At 39.1% G+C, this 16,655-nt stretch overlaps 2 protein-coding genes across 2 annotated transcripts in view; one reads left to right on the top strand and one right to left on the bottom strand.

The window, feature by feature from the left end:
• The first annotated feature begins 1,036 nt into the window (after positions 1–1,036).
• smyd2b (SET and MYND domain containing 2b) lies at positions 1,037–6,861 on the top strand. The gene is made up of 12 exons (XM_020918146.2): positions 1,037–1,283; positions 2,018–2,081; positions 2,172–2,282; positions 2,387–2,447; positions 3,085–3,209; positions 3,293–3,360; positions 3,700–3,802; positions 4,691–4,801; positions 5,025–5,145; positions 5,736–5,910; positions 6,411–6,519; positions 6,628–6,861. Exons 1-12 carry the CDS (start codon positions 1,114–1,116, stop codon positions 6,706–6,708), a joined length of 1,299 nt encoding a protein of 432 aa, XP_020773805.1. The 5' UTR covers positions 1,037–1,113; the 3' UTR covers positions 6,709–6,861.
• A 325-nt stretch (positions 6,862–7,186) lies between these two features.
• Positions 7,187–16,655, bottom strand: part of LOC110175102 (protein tyrosine phosphatase non-receptor type 14) — a 35,150-nt gene continuing 25,681 nt past the window's right edge. Inside the window, 11 exon segments of the mRNA XM_020941220.2 lie at positions 7,187–8,703; positions 8,786–8,949; positions 9,034–9,268; positions 9,397–9,525; positions 10,024–10,242; positions 10,917–11,057; positions 12,270–12,991; positions 12,994–13,516; positions 14,095–14,555; positions 15,731–15,809; positions 16,304–16,364. Of these exon segments, the coding sequence (XP_020796879.2) occupies positions 8,575–8,703; positions 8,786–8,949; positions 9,034–9,268; positions 9,397–9,525; positions 10,024–10,242; positions 10,917–11,057; positions 12,270–12,991; positions 12,994–13,516; positions 14,095–14,555; positions 15,731–15,809; positions 16,304–16,364 (2,863 nt within the window). The 3' untranslated portion in view covers positions 7,187–8,574.

The following is a 16,655-nucleotide window of genomic DNA, read 5'->3' as shown; positions in this document are numbered from 1 at the left end:
ATGATTTAAGAAACAGCTTTAAAAGACATTGTTTTGCTGGTTAGAGACATCTAAATGTATTTTAATGTAAACTACACTTCACATAACAGTAGTAGTGTTGTGAAACTTGTACTTAGAATGCAATGCTAACCTACCCACTTGACAACGAAGCCTTATAAATTGTGGTTTAATCTGTTCCAAAAGGGCAGTACAAGATATAAACCTGTTCATACTGTTCCCAGTAGGAATTCATGGCAATGGCAACTTTACAAACATCAAAAAGAAAGAAAAAGGGGAAAAAAGGGACCAGGGACTGCAGAAATGGTCCGGTTTACATTAGTTAGATTTCTTAGCTCGTGTGCTGCTGTCTGGAGGAGTCTGCTCTCTGCAACTTACTACAGCGTCAAAACATCCCCTCGGTCTGAAAGGCCTTTAACGTTGGGGGTCACTCCACAGAGAAGTAAATTCGTGCCATTTTCTAAACATGACACCACGGCTCCCATTCTACACGAGGCAGGCCAGCCAAGACTTCTCCTGAGAGTGCGAGGAGGCCAAGGGGAAGAATGAGGGGTCAGCACTTATTGTTTGTGAAACGATCCGTCTTCAAATACAAAAAAAAACTGAATTAACAGCCTAGAAATCAACAACTTGGTACTATTCTGTTGCATTAACTGAGTAAAGTCATAAATATCATAGTAACACACCATATGCTTCTTTTAAATTCTTACTTTGGCAATGTTTATCTTCACAATGTTGAATTTGATTTCACGATATTTTCTACTGAACCACTAATTAACAGTGCAGTACCTCATATGACCACTAAAACGGAGTGTGGCGCTATTTTAATTAAAAAAATAATTAGGAATGATTACTAAAATGTACAAATCTTAGTTTGTATTTTTAACCTATTATTTTTTGTACATCATGCAGTACACACATTGCTTAATTTTGTGACATTTATCTCTGCATTTGATTTTAGTAACTCGTGTTTAGTGGATGAGGCACCAGTAGCGTAAAACGTGGGACCTGCAGCTGCTGGCCACATCTTTAGGGGTGTTGGACAGTGGAAGAGCAGCAGAGCAGGGCGCTGGTGTGAACGATCATTAGAACAGCCTGGGAGACAGACTGATTACCATGACAGGCAGCATCAAGGGACTGGAGAAGTTTGAAAGCCCGGGAAAAGGACGTGGTCTCCGGGTAACCAAAGCATTTAAAGTCGGGGAGCTGCTCTTCTCCTGCCCTGCGTACTCCTCTGTGTTGGCAGTGGAGGAAAGAGGCAGCATGTGCGAATTCTGCTTCAACAGGTAACGTAAAGTTCACGTAGACTCCTGCATGGTGCGATCTATTCTTTCATTGCTATACTTGTTCTATAAATTCACTTCCTACTGTAAATTGACCTAAATTGTCCTTTGAAAACCAAGAGAGCTTCAACTTTTGTAACCAGCATCAACCAGATGTCTGATGGTATGAATAGGTGCCTATTTTGGTATATGTTTTATCATTATAGGTAAGAGGCTTGCATAGCTCTAATTTTAACTTTGTAAATATTTTTAAGGTTTGTAATGAAACTTGTATAGGCTATTTGAGATGCAGATTCTAAAGAAGTACTTGAAAGCAATAGTCAAAATCAAGTACCCTACAAAAAAGGCATTAAAGATGGATGTCAATTAGTTAATCACTTTTTCATTTGTATATGTTCTTTCCTATATCAATATACTACTTAATTTCACATAGTGTCAAATTTTTTATTGCCACTGGGACGAAACAGCTGTCACAGAGCGGCTCTATTAATACCCCAGAATGTTTTAAAGCCCTTCATTGCTATCACTTACGATGAAGCACCACCAACTGCTCCTTCGTGTCCCACAGTAATAAAGAGGGATGCCAGTAAACACTCCAGAAGCAGACCACCAGCACACAGTACGCAGTGATCTTGAGCAGTTGACTCACGTTTCTGCTGAACCATAGACTGAACTCTTTATTTTATGTATGTATTACTTGAGCTATATTCTTATATGCCAATTATATTTCCACACAGGAAACAAGGTCTGGCAAGGTGTGGCAAATGCAAGAAAGCATCCTACTGCAATGCCAAATGCCAGGTACAATAACACAGGATACACTTGTGTCAGTTTCTAAGTTGAAGTTTTACTACAGTAACTAACTATATATTATATATAATTCTTGAGCAGAAAGCAGACTGGCCCATGCACAAGCTTGAATGTTCCGCAATGATTGCTTTTGGAGAAAAATGGTGTCCGTCTGAGATTTGCAGGCTAGTAGCTAGGATCCTCGCTAAAAAGGTGAGCTGAAACTTAAAATAATTTTCACATTAATAAAACAAGTTATTAAACATATAGTGGTTATAACTGTGTTTTTAATATATCTAATATTTCTGATTTTGTAGAAGTCACAAAAAGAAAGAAGTTCATCAGAGCAGATGATGCAAATAGGAGAGATGCAATCACGTGGGTAATTTCACCATCAGTACTCAGACACATCTTTTACTTCGCTAGTAGTTAAGTACATAGCTATTGTTCACCTATGGACTGTAAGTGCACTGTAGGGTCAGTGCATGTTCGGCTTTAAAAAGCACAGGTCATTGAGATTGCACCAAGAGAAGGCCCCATTGCTATCTATATATATCCTGTAGAAGTGGGGCAAATGGGATAGAGACAACATAACAAGTGTAACAACTTAAAGAGAAGCAGCGACTCTTCAGACTGACACGCCGGCCTGATTAGTGTGTCTGCATAGACGAAACGAAATCCTCTGGAATTCACTGTACTCCAAAAATATGCACAATGAGCTTTCTAAAGAGTTTAAATAATTCCAAGAGAGCTGCTTCCCAGATTTATATTACATTGAAGTTGAATATAGCTCACTCTAGTTTAGCTGACGAATGTTTTAGCTGGTTTGTGAAATTGAACTTGATGCAGTGTTACGTGCCAAGATCAACACTCAACATCACAGTATATGGATATTCTGATGACAATTTGTTTGTGCTACATTATCTCAAGTGTGACAACTTGAGATCTCAAACCTTGTAATTCTTCAAAAATACTCAAAAATTTATTTATTTATGGTATTTTAATATTATTATAGATCTGGAAGATATGGACAACGAGAGGAGAGAGATAAGTGAGTCAGACATTGCACAACTCCATCAGTTTTACTCAAAGCATTTAGATTTCCCAGACCACCAAGAGCTACTAAGTCTTTTCTCCCAGGTATTTTTAGGAATTTTTACCCATAATGCAACATAAAACGATTTGTATTTTCTTTTAAATGTTCATTTACATCTGTATTACAGGTTGCTTGCAATGGTTTCACAATAGAGGACGAAGAACTGTCCCATATGGGAACTGCAGTCTACCCAGAGTAAGCTTGACATTTATATAAGCTTTGTTGCAGTGTCTTTTATAGTTGTTTTTCACATTGACCAGACCCTAAATAGACCACGCTCTCCTCCCCAGTTGGTCATTTAGTGGTTAAACTTGACCTCCTGCGGTTACCAGAGCAGTTTAGTTTTAAAATTGGCTATTCGAAGGTGAGTTTACCCCCTCTGTCTCTTTTTGAGTTATTTCCAGATAGGTAACAACAAGGTCCCTAACATGTCTCAGGGCCACTAGATAGTTATTGCTGAATGGGGCTTTATTTGTTTTTCTTTTTGTTGCCTAGAGAAATTGTGATTGTTTGTTTCATTTTCTACTTGTGTAGTGTGGCCCTTATAAACCACAGCTGTCTTCCCAACACTATCATCACTTTTAATGGGACATCAGCAGAACTCAGGGCTGTAAAAGACATGAAACCTGGAGATGAGGTAAGCAAAGGAGGCACCTGTTACCGCATGCTGTATTTCCTGTATTCATTTATGGAATTGTAATGGCATTGGTAACTGTGAAAGTAATATTGAAGTAATTGTAAACATAAGATTAAGTTAATATGGAGACATTGAAGGTCCAAGACTGACTTTTGTGAGCTTTTAGCTGTGTTATAATGTTGTTAACTCCTCTAAAAAATACCTGGAGTTGTGTTTTGTTTCACACATGTTTGAGTTACCCTTTATTATTACTCTGCCAAACTCAAAATGCTCTGTTCTACCTTGTGATGTCATGTAGTGATAGGAAGGGTCAGATTGGCAATTCAAAGGCTGAATCTATCCAAATTATTCTAGTGAAAGTGTATGGATTTTAAAAACACAGTGGAGCACTTCCTGTAATACCACATGACATAACAAGATGAAACAGAGTGTTTTCAGTTTGAGAGGAAAAAACTCAGCCTAAATATGCAGGGTTTGAGTGTTACATGTCTGAACTAAACAACAAAACATTATAAAAAAGATTAGAAAATAGCCTAATATGGGCTCTCGTGTCATGGTAGTGAAAGTAATAGATAAATTCACAATATAGTGTAGGTAAGAAAACTGGCATGCAATCAAAATTAAGATAAAAATCAAGTACATATTTACACATAAAGAATGACAACAACTTTAATTAAGGTACCTATTCAGTTCTTATATGAATTTCTGTCCATGGAAACAGGTCTTAAATGTGAGTTTGTGGGTTTTATGGGATGCAGCAGCTGATTTTAAAAGCTTGTGGTGTGGTTATTTTCAGAACTGGCCTCTGAGTCCCTGATTTCTGCCAGTGAACATTATTCCAATATGATTTAGTGTTCTATGTTTGACCTGTTATGAATGTGCCCTTAGGTCTTCATCAGCTACATAGACCTTTTGTATCCAACAGACGACCGCAACAACAGGCTAAGGGAATCCTATTACTTTACCTGTGAATGCCAGGAATGTCAAAGCAGGTCACAAGTAAGAAAAATCCTGATAATAAAAGAATGTAAAATTACTAAATGTTTCACTTGTTAAAGGTGCACTATGTAACTTTTTGGTTGGCGATCCATCACCTGCTTGTTTCAGTGGTTATGTCATTAAACAGCTCTACCTTACCTTTAATTAATTACAGTGGGTTTTATTGCTCAAAAATAGCCAGAAAACTTACACAATGCACCTTTAAGTGTTATGTATTCTTCAGGACAAGGTGAAATTAAAAATCCGTAAGCGCAGTGATCCCATTGAAGAGGAGGTTGTGAACAACATGGAACGCTACGCCAGAAAAGCAATCAAAGAATTCAGAGCTTCAAAACACTACAGAAATATCCTTTTTGTAATATTTGGTGAAAAATTGCTGCCAAAAAGTACAAATGAATATGAAGTAGTAAGTTGGTTTTCCCTCATCACATCTTACTCAGAGTTGTTTTCAACTGATTCATGTATGTTTGAGTAATCCTCTATTGTTCTGCACCTGAGGCTTGTGTGGTCACAAAATCTCTGTTTTCATCTCCGCCCACTGCTGTACTTACTTGAGATTATTTCAAAAATTCAGACTTTGGGTCATAAAATTTAAAAATAAATCTCATGTATCTATTTTCTGTTCTGAACAGATGCTTAGTTTCTATTATTTGGCCAATTTTAATCCATATTGTAGTTCACAATGAACAAAATGCATGTTGAGGTTTAATACTAAATACCTGAAAAAACACAATATTTGTAGTTTTCTTTTAATTTTTACTACTAATATTTTCAGTATATAAAAGAGCATATGTGTAGATGTTTTACTTGCTATCTATTTTGTAATACAAAGCTCTAGGTTAGAATTACTTGTGTGACATTTCAGTTTATAGGTGTCTGACATGTTTTGGGGGGGGCTCAGAGTTGGCTGAGTGATGCCTTGACTCTTTAGCACCCCCTAGTGAGCTGCTGGAGATGTGTGAGCAGAGCCTGGAGAAGATGGGCTCCATTTTTGAGGACTCCAATGTGTACATGCTGCACATGATGTACCAGGCAATGGGAGTATGTCTTTACCTGCAAGACATAGATGAAGCGATAAAATATGGAGAGAAGTTAATCAAACCATACAGGTATTTAAATGACCAAAAATGTCAGTAGAGACAGTAGGTTGCATTTGTAGAATGCCTATAGTTTAAAATAAAGCTGGTGGAAGGGTCAGATTTCTATAGTGGAATTTGCTGTTTAACTGTCAGATTACAGACAGAGTGCATTTCTTTTACCTGGTTTATGATTAATATCACTTTAGTTATGGGGCCTATCCATGTGAAACAAAAACTGGCACAATGTTCAATATTTTTTTCTCCCCATAAATGAACAAAAGTAAAATAATTGACTTACATAGTTTTAGAAAGTAGGCCCATTATTAAATCCCAAAAATGTGATGATGTTAATAATGTCAAGTTTGTGAAGCCAAGATCAAACAAATACATTTTAATTTCCTTTTGGATATTACTTTTAAAAAAAAACTGTAAGCTATGCCTTTCCTCAATTTCTATAATGCAAATGCAACATATTAGTTTGATATTGGTTTGAAATAATTAATAATAATAATGTCCTCTGATCATTGCAGTCAGCTCTACTCCCCCCTCTCCCTGAATTTGTCCTCAATCTACCTGAAGCTTGGCAGACTGTACATGACAATGGATAGGCACTCAGCTGGGGTCACAATGCTAAAAAAGGTAAACATTTCAAGTTAAAATTAAATCATTAAGTGTGTTATAATTGGGTTTATGTGACAGTGAAGCATAGAATGGCTATCAAATGTAATTATTATTTGTGTGATTTAGGCAATGTCTATCATGGAGGTTGCCCATGGAAAAGACCATGTTTACATGTCAGAGCTGCGCAAAGAGATGACACAAAAGTGAAGAATCAAAAGCACATTTCACCCCTATGGACTGCATTTACTCCATAAACTGGAGTGTTACAGAACTATAGGCACTTTCTGTTTATATTTGTATTAAGATAGAGAGAAATAATGTTTTTGTTTATATTTTGTGAATACAAATTAAATTGACATAAATAGCATGTTTTCTTTGGATTGTCCAGTTCATGATTGACAGATCAGCTGTTCCTGTCATCCATTAGTCTCAAGTAGTTTACATTTTAGTGTGAGGGTCAATGCAACACAATGGCAGCAGCTGCACCAGCAGTGGGGCCTCTTAGGAGGGATGTCTCTGAGAGACCAACGACTGTTTAGGTGAGCACCTTCACACTACTCTTCAGCCGCAAGAAGAAGATATTATATGTCCAATTATATTATTATTATTATTATTATTATTATTATTATTTGTCCATTTACAGTTACAAAAATAATGTCAAACTTTGTTAAAGAAAATAGGGCTTTATTGCATAATAAGCAGGTAAAACAGCTTCATACATTCAGTATTTGGGCAAGGAAAAGTTATGCACTGAAATAGCATATACAAAACATATTTACATATAGTTTGATAATATTTTGTTTTGCCAAAATAGAAAAAGATAATGGATAAGTTAAAAACAAGCAGTGGAATGCTGTGAGAAAATACTGTCAACAACAGAAGTGCAACAACACTTTAATGTCAAGGGAGCCCTGGGCTTAAAGGCTAATAAAAAATAGTATATACAGTGAAATAAAAAGGCATGCATAGTTTATTATTTTGCAGTATTTATGGTACCAAGTCAAAGGAAAATATATATTTATATAAAATATTTAGAAATCTTTTTTGTCCTGTTCCTAATATTTACAAAGTTACTTTGGACATGGCTGGTTTTGCTTAACATTTCACAACAAAAATGTTAAAGGGTGGGACTGCTATCAAATCACATGGCATGACTTTTTTTTTTTTTAAGTGTTTTAGCAACATTACGCTGTTGTTTACACAGATGCTTAAACACTGAAAAAACATTTTTATCTTTGGAGGTAAAAAAGATTAACTTCTTTCTCCAAACTCTAACACAGAGCTGGGACCACATTATGGCAGCCTATTCAGATTCATAAGGCACAACAACACATCATATGTGGTGCATATATAGTGTACATATACACATATGCAAATATGGTATAACTGCATCTTTCTATGCAGGCTGCAAATGTAAACATTGACTTTCTATACAATGTTTTCAAACAAAAAACTAATTGCAGCAGAACAGAATGTCATTAAGGTGAAACTGGACATAGCATGATTATTTGGGTAGTTATTATATACAGAGTGTATGCACCCACATACACAGACAGGAAGAGGAGAATAATTATTAATTATTAAGACTAAGTTGAAAAAGCTTATAAGATTTAAATAGACAAATTGACAGTCATGTTATGGGGAGATAGCAGAAATAAATAAAACATGTTTTACTGGCAAAAATATATTGATTAATACCAAATAGAGATAAATGGCATTGTATTGTGATATGAAAGTGATAACACTTTAGATGACAACTCTTGTAGAGTTTATGTACAACAAATTATAGCAGTAAAATTGCTGCCACCTACTGTTCATGCAATTTACTACCATTCTCCACCAGTCAGAACATTGGAAATATAAAAAACACATTTATTTAGCTACTGGCAAAACATCCTGCTTATTCACCAAACCAGTGTGAATGCAGACAGAATAATTTCTGATTAGGACAGATTCATTTAATTTCCTCTATTTAATGACTGCCCCCATGTAAATCTGTATTAGACATACAACATGAAGTCTGTTTTACAGTAAATCAAGTACCACTTTTGGATGAATCTCACAAGGCTGCTCTCAGATGAGACGGGAATTCTTGAGGAAATGAATAAGGACTTGGTAGACAAACTTATACTGGGAGATTGTCTGCACCATAAGCATCCTCTGTTGCCTCAGCTTAGCCATCATAACTGGGACCTCCATGGGCTGAAGTAGAACAAGAGATACAACAGGTACATTTAAATACACTTTCATTCATTCTGTGAAACATAATGGAGAATGCACTAACCTCATTGTGCTCCAGGCAGCTGATCATGAGTTCAGTGAGGATCACCACTCCTGTGCGGCCCACCCCAGCACTACAGTGCACCACCACTGGGGGGTTAAGACTCTTGGACGTGTCCAGCATAGAGTTGGTGTGTCTCCTCACAGACTGAATCTCCTCCAAATAAGCTGCAGAGAATGCAGAGAATACAATCAACAACAGTCTAGAGACAGAAGAATGATGCACAACAGGCAGCTGAAAATTCCACTCACAGATAAATCCCTGGACATATTCGGGACAGCCTTGCTCAGGCCAGTCAGTGTACTGAAGGTGCCACACGGTCCTCTCCTGTCCTGACAGCAGGTGTTTGACCTTTAACCCCGTGGTGGCATAGCAGCCGGAGTCAGTTCGAAATTTAGTGGTCACCTTGAATTTTCCATGAGTGGCAGAGTTGTGCTTGGAGCCCAATTTGGGCCAGTAGCGATGGCTCTTCGAACGACCGCCCTCCTGAAAGAAAGAGCCATAATGTTATAGGACATAGAGACTACGGCATACCAAAGTGTGAGAGGAGACACAGATGGCAGCTGCCGACCACAGACACATACTGAACATCTGTGGGGCCCATGTGTGCGTACCTCCTCAGCGGTAACCATGGCGATAACGTTGACCCCCTGCTCCCAGACCATCTGCCAGAAGTCTGCGCAGGTGTTGGCCAGTGGGCCCTGGGTGGCGATGTAGTGCCACTCTTCCCCTCTGATTACCATCTGGGAACAGCATTAGAAAACAATAAGCACAGGCTATAAATGAGAGAGAAATTCACTGAAAAATGAAAGACTTCAGCAATAAATTCTGAAGAGAGGAATATTAATATATTAAAAAAAATACTACAAATCGTGTTTTGAAATGTTGAAGTTGCATGTTCATGGTGGGACAGCAGTTTAGTGAGAGCAGCTCAGGTTGACTTAAGAAGGCTTGGAGTTTGAATTACATTCTTGGGGAATTCTCTAAAAGCTTAAATGGACAAACAGCCTTCAATAGTTACATCCTGCTCTTTTCTTAGAAGCCTCTACCAAGAAAATATAGTCTGTAGAATGTGCATTTTTATTATATTTTCTAAAAGATTTTCTGGGCCAAAGGCTTTATTTGCCTGGACAGCTGTAGCATGAAATGGGGAGAGAGTAGCAAAGAGTCAGGGTCTAGAAGCAAATCTACCACACACTTATGTGCCATGTCTTAAACCACTACACCACATTTTAGTATACCTTTATGTGTGAGGCATTGATGTAACCTGCATTATTCTCTTTGTTTGGAACCAGCTCCACTCGGTTGTCTTCATAGGGAACAACATCCCGAAAGCGGTTGCGCTCTGTGTTTTCAGGCAGGGTTGCTGTGGTTACAATACAGTCGGACCTCTTCTTGGGTACCTGCTCATACTCAGTGAATATTTGGTCCTCCTCCAGCTTCAGCTCCAATGTCTTGCACTACAAAACAAATAATTATTCTTTTTACCACTTCACTTCATTAACGCACAGTTCATACCAAACATTTAAATACCAAGAAACTCAGAGCTGAAGATGATGCCGTGCTCTTTCCTTATTGAAGCTGTTTATGAGGCTGCCATATTTGAAAGGGCATCAGCGCTTTGTATCCCTCTTTTTATTGTGGTCCTCTCCCTCATTCCCAGGTCACATTCTTAACATACCGATGGGCCCAGAGGCGATAAGCAGCACCATGCCACGCGTTCCACAGCCCACTTAGAACTTGCCCCCTTTAGCTTAGCAACAGTCCAGACAAAAGCTTATTTCAAACTACACCACTGTTTCATTAGCAAAAAAAGTGCTCTGTATAGCACATTTCATACTAATAATATATAAGAAATAAACACATTATTGGCTCACTACTTACCAGGATGCAGAGAATGACATTGACAAGAAATCAATTTGCAATTTCCAATTACAGACTGCTACAAATTATGATAGAAGTGTCAGATTTTATGAAATGCATTTAATACTAATCATGCATACATACATACATACATACATGCATGCATACATACATACATACATACATACATACATACATATCTCAGAGTTACTTTAGACAATGGCTATGAACTATAGATTTCGCAAACATTCAGTAAATCTGTAAATCTTACCCTCTCGTCAGTTGGAGATTTGGCGCTGTCCTCTGCAGGGCTCTCGGGGACGGGCATTCGGGCCACACACAGCCCATTCAGTGTGGCCATCATCAGAGGCCTCTTCACGGAGTCCACTGACATCTTCTGCCTCTCCAGCGTCTTCAGCAGAGAAGATCGAAGGGTTAGTTTCACAGGCAGCATCGCAACACGCAAGAAATCCTCAAAACTGTGTGTGCATGCTGCGCGTCAGGAAAAAGTGAGGGAGGAGTGGATTTGAAGAATGAGCATGTAATTGTTGCTCTCCTCCAAGTTTCTTCAAAGGTGTGAGCTAAAGAATCCCACTAAGAAATCTTATTACGGGTAGTCTGGCTGCTTTTAATCTGTCTCATACTGCCCTCATCCTAGCAAACATGTTCACATTTCTGCCATTTTTTCTGCTATTAAAAAGTCTTCCCCCTTCTTCTGAGTCTCCATCCTTTCTAAAAAGAGGCTAGCATCGAATTTTTACCACTGGCCAGCCTTATGCACTTTGTCCCACATTATACAGTCTCCTCTTCCCAAAAGGATTAAAGCTAATAATCTCTGATGGCTGGTAAATCTTGTGGATAGCCCCACCCTTCCACAGGTCTTAAACTCCAATGGGACAGTCACAACAACATCTTGGGATTAAGCCTGTCACGATAACACATTTTGAAGTGAGAACTAAAGAAAATATTGGGTTATATCATAATATAAGACCACTTTATGCAGCTGACAGAAGAATAACACAACAACTCTACAGCATAAAAATTAATGACAATACCAGTAACCTTTTCTAAATCAACTCTATTGTATATAATACAAACCACAATTGCTATATAGATACTCACAATAAATACTACTGGGCAAATAAAAATATTATATAGTAAGAATCAATGCTTTGGAGTGCCCTAAAAACAATTTTACTAAGTAACAACTATAAACAAACAATGCAAGAGAAAGGAGTAATTTTACACTTGGACAAATAAATATTGTAATAAAAAGATAGTGTGTGTATGTGTCTGTGTGTTAAAAAATGCTGCACCAACCACATTGGCACCTGCAATCCAAAGAATAATCTATGGGATTTGGAGGGTTTTACTGGCCTGGAGTAACGCAGAGCCTAGCACTACCCTTTCAACACAGGATTATTATCAATTGGAAGAAACCAGCAAGTAAACAAATTACAGACACATTTGTATAATTATTAATGTGTGCCAATTCAACACCATACCACTTTAAAATTATTATTACCAAATAATAATCGAGAGCACCGCCACTCCAATGTCAATCAGTAATATATGATAACCTTTACATATCCAAATTTACTAGCAAAAAATAATTCATCCTCACCCGTTGTGCAATCTCTCTTTCCACAATACTGTCTTCCAGGGAGAACATCTCTGAAACTGGCCTCTCTTTCACTGGCTCCTTCCTCACACGCTCTTTTACACAAGTCAGGTCCGGTTCCGAAATGGAGGGTCCCAAAACGCCCCCATTTACTCCGCTCTGGTCCCCCCGTGTCAGTGTTCCACCTGCACCCTCGCTACCATCATTGCCATTAGGCACACAGTTCTGGCTCTGCCCACCTTTAAGTGCTCTGCTTTGGACTTGATTGAGGTCCACGGGTGTCTGGTTGGCCTGATTGTGGTTGTGGTGATGGTTGGGTGGGCGCATTTGGACTGTGCTAGGTGGTCTCGGGGGACCTGGGTACTCCGGTGGAGGTTTGTTTGGTAATTTAGCCAGAGCGGCCTGCAGCTGAGCACTGATGCTGATGTCCTCATTCAGACCAGGGATTTGAACATCCAGCTCAGGCCTCTCCTCTTCCTCCTCTTCCTCACTCTCACTGCTGTGAATGAGCATGGTGGCATTGGAGAGGGTCTTTTGATGCTGATAGGCAACAGGGGCAGCGGTAGGCGTTTCAGGGGATTTCTGGGAGGGAATCTGTTTTGGAATCTCCTTTATTTGTTGGGAGGGAGGTGGCTGGGGAGGGGGAGGCTGGGGTATGGCTTGGGGTTGAGGTGGAATGACATGTTCTCTGAGAGTGTTTCGTCGCAACAGTGGAGCGTTCATACTTTCATAACCATCCCCTCCATGCCTCCTGCCCGCATGCTGCTTACCACCTCCATACTGTGTCTTTTGCCCAGCGTGGAGCGGTGCTTAGCTGCAGCCGTAAGTGGTTCACTGGCCTCCTGCAGAGACTGGTGCACCACTGCCGAGCTATCAGGCTGGAAAGTCTTGACCGATAGCTGGACCATGCGGGTGACCAACTCAGGACTGCTACCACCGATGCACCTGAGTCTGTGGCTGGCCAGGTCTGGGGTGCTGGTAGCAGGTCTGAAAGAGTTCGAGGGGTACGGAGGAGGGGGCCGCGACAGGTGGTTTCTTAGCATGTTAGCTGTAGCAGCGTAGCTTTGTGTATTAGGTCCTTGTTTGGTGTTAGCTAGCTCAGGTGTGCTGACAGTGTGGGAAATAGAGCTTCCAACGCCCCCACCGTTACCACTGCTGCCTCCCCCATTGACGCAGACTGCAGTCTGGCCCGGGGAGTTGGCTGGGCCTCCCTGATGAGGACCATGGGACACTGGTTTACTGTAGCTGATCTGAAGCAAACCAAAGAGTTAAATGTTAAATACAGTCAAATATATAGTGTAGTTGTCGTTTTTTTTTTTCCTAAAATGTTTTATTTGTTTAAAACTTAAAGGTCTTATATTACATTCATTCACACATGACTAAGTAAATCTGGTTTATTCGTCTGTCTACATCTCCAAAGCTCAAAATGCTCTGTTCCACCTTATGATGTCATGTAGTGACAGTTTTCAAGTTAAACCTCTTGTTTAGTGGAGATTGGCAATTTCAGGGCTGAAATTATCCAAATGATTCTAGTGATATGTGTGGAGTTTAAAACATAGTGGAGCCCTTCCTATACTGCCACATGGCATGACAGGGTGGAACAAAGTGTTTGAGAGAAGAACTCATCCTAAATATGCAGGATTTGTGTGTTAAATTTGTGAATGCAACAAGTTCAGCTATATAACTGATGAGGAAACAACATTATAACAGATAAAAAAGTAGCCTATATGGGCCCTTTAAAGTTAAAAAGGTAAGCTACATTTGCAAAATAATAATAAAAAAAAAGTAATTTAGGTCACATTTATTTCTTGGACGATTCTTTATAGACCTGTGCAGTGTAGGGTCCAGGACAGCCAGGATAAGGCCCTCTCTCCCTCATCTCGGGTTGACTGTACACAAGAACCTCGGGCTGTCTGTAGGCGCACGCATTACTGATGTTGAGGCTGCGCAGTGATTGGCTGTGCAGGTCTTGGTGGGCAGGAAGCATGCGCCTCTTCTGCCTGATCACAGCTTCATATTCAGGTGTAGGCCTGTACGACGGAGCGATGATGGCACTGTGACGATGGCTGGGGAGGTAGTCCGGCCGCATCAGCTCACTTCCTGGGATGCTTAGGTTGGAGGACATGGGCGATGGGGGGATGAATGTCTGTGAATGGTTTAGGGAGCTCAGGCTGGGACTGCTGTACATGCTCCCATTAGGAACAGTGCCGTTGCGGTAGGGGAAGTCCATTTGGCAAATGTCAAGACTGGTTTCTGATTTGTAGTAGGGGTCATCAGGGAAAATACTGTCTGTATGGGGAAAAAGGAAATAAATGTTACCAAAGCTATGAGTTTAGACAAACTGAGGTGTGAGTAAAATTTGTACACACTCAATTCATGGGGATATGCACTGGAAAACAAGCTACATAGGTCTCCAGGAAGAACAGTTGGTAGCTAAGGTCAATTAAATACAATCAATGAACTTGCCCAGAGACTACAGGTGGAAATTAGCACTGGTGCTACAACCTGGCACAATGCATCTTTCCTGTTAAGGTTAATGTAAATTGTGCACTGTCCCTATCTCGTTAAATAAATAAATAAATAAATAAATAGATAGATAGATAGATCAAATAAATACATCGCGGCACTAAAGGGTAGCTATTAACTTGAAAACTACCACTTCATAACATCACAAGGTGGAACAGACAAACACCTAAACACAACTACAGGTATGTTTATGATAAGGTAACAATATTATATCGTGGCATAAGGTACACAAGGTGATTCTGCGTAATATAGGACCTTTAAGATATGAGTAAAGATATGTTATAGTTTGGGTGTAGTTAGTAATGACTATAGTTAACATTAGGATGAGTCTCCAGGAAATGAATGAATGTAATGGCAATGTTATGTCTCTAAGAATCATGCAAATCAAAGATGTGCGCTTTTTGCCTTCTCTCATAGATTTGTCTAATAAATAACATTAGAATCCTCTGACTATGCACACACAATATATTATCCGGCTGGCTAGTGTCTATATTTTTGTTCTATATTTAGCTCTTGTGAAACTATTGCACACCCAAACTTAATCTGTGTCCAGACAAATGGAGAGATGCCTGAGGTCACCCTGTGGAGTGATCTTAGCCCACACATAAAAGCACACCCAGAATGTTTTTCCACACTTTCTGTTTTACTGCGGACATGAGCACCACTCCAGCCCTGGATTATAAGGCTCCATCAGTGTGAGAACAAGTCAATGAAAGACTAAAGCACAAATGAGGTCACCATTTTCAGACCTACACATTGCATTTAATTGGCTGGGAGACTGTTAAAATATAAATGGATTCTGTCAGATGCTTTGTGGGAAAACACAATTAGCGCTGTTAAAATGTTTTGCTTTTTAACTGGAAGATTATGGTTTAGATATAAAAATGACAACAGTTTGTACCTAAAATGCATTTCTTCTTGTTACCTTGTGCTCTTACCTTGAGAGCTTTGTGTGTCTTGATAATGCTCTCCATATTGTGAGCGCATTGACTGGAAATTGCAGGACTGTGGCCGTGGCTTATTGTAACAAAAAAACAAAACAAAACAAAAAATCAAATTTAAATGGATTAATATGAATTATTAACAGTATACATGGCTGACTAGATAATTCAATAGTAAATAAAGCTGCCACAAGTATTATACAAGCAATATAATAATAAACTTGTTGACAGTATGTGTGGTTTTCCCCACTAGTGATCCAATTTATATAAACTATTGTGCCATATTTAGTTTGCTCATTGTCTGGGCAGCAGGGAGGGAAACTTGCAAATCATTGGTTTCATTGTTGCAACCGGAAATCAGACCCAGTGACAAACTTTCCAACAACGCCCACCGTGCCACTGAAGTTATCCAGTACGGACTGCCCTGACTGACAAAACTAGGTCGCCAATTCCTTCTTTCCATTTAAACATTTAAGCATCTGTTTTTATTTTAAGAGGTATAAACACACTAAGTCATTCTAAACCAGAAGACAGTAAATATTGGTGAAGTGAAAGTAGGATAGACATTACCAAAGAAAGACGATGAGTCCAGGTGGAACGCCTCCGAATTGGTGCAGGGGAGTGAGTGGGCCTAAACATTGGACATATGTTTGAATTTTAAGCAATTAATCAACCTATTTTCCTATAGGCACGCTCTTCTGAAAATCATAGTAAATAATCTTCTTCATAGGTTTTACACAGCCTGCTTTCATTGAGATGACAACCATTTATGCAGGTTTGGGGCTGGCAGAGAAATTACACTGAGTTGAAGTCTCTGTGGGTTAGATCTGTCCATGTAAATAATTTAACATACTAATATCATAACAATCTATAAATGATATAATTGTATTATTTAAAGATAATAAATGCACTTCATGAATAC

This window comes from Boleophthalmus pectinirostris, unplaced genomic scaffold (assembly GCF_026225935.1).
Source record: "Boleophthalmus pectinirostris isolate CB_2022bp ecotype Guang Dong unplaced genomic scaffold, ASM2622593v1 HiC_scaffold_13, whole genome shotgun sequence".
In the NCBI taxonomy this organism is placed as follows: Eukaryota; Metazoa; Chordata; class Actinopteri; order Gobiiformes; family Gobiidae; genus Boleophthalmus; species Boleophthalmus pectinirostris.
The sequence above is the reverse complement of the archived record's forward strand: the minus strand, read 5'-3'. Positions and strand labels throughout refer to the sequence as shown.

Coding starts and splice junctions, on each gene's coding strand:
- smyd2b (XM_020918146.2), top strand. CDS start 1,114: ATGACAGGCAGCATCAAGGGACTGGAGAAGTTTGAAAGCCCGGGAAAA. Junction 1,284..2,017: donor TGCGAATTCTGCTTCAACAG/GTAACGTAAAGT, acceptor ATTTCCACACAG/GAAACAAGGTCTGGCAAGGT. Junction 5,146..5,735: donor AGCTTCAAAACACTACAGAA/ATATCCTTTTTG, acceptor ACTCTTTAGCAC/CCCCTAGTGAGCTGCTGGAG.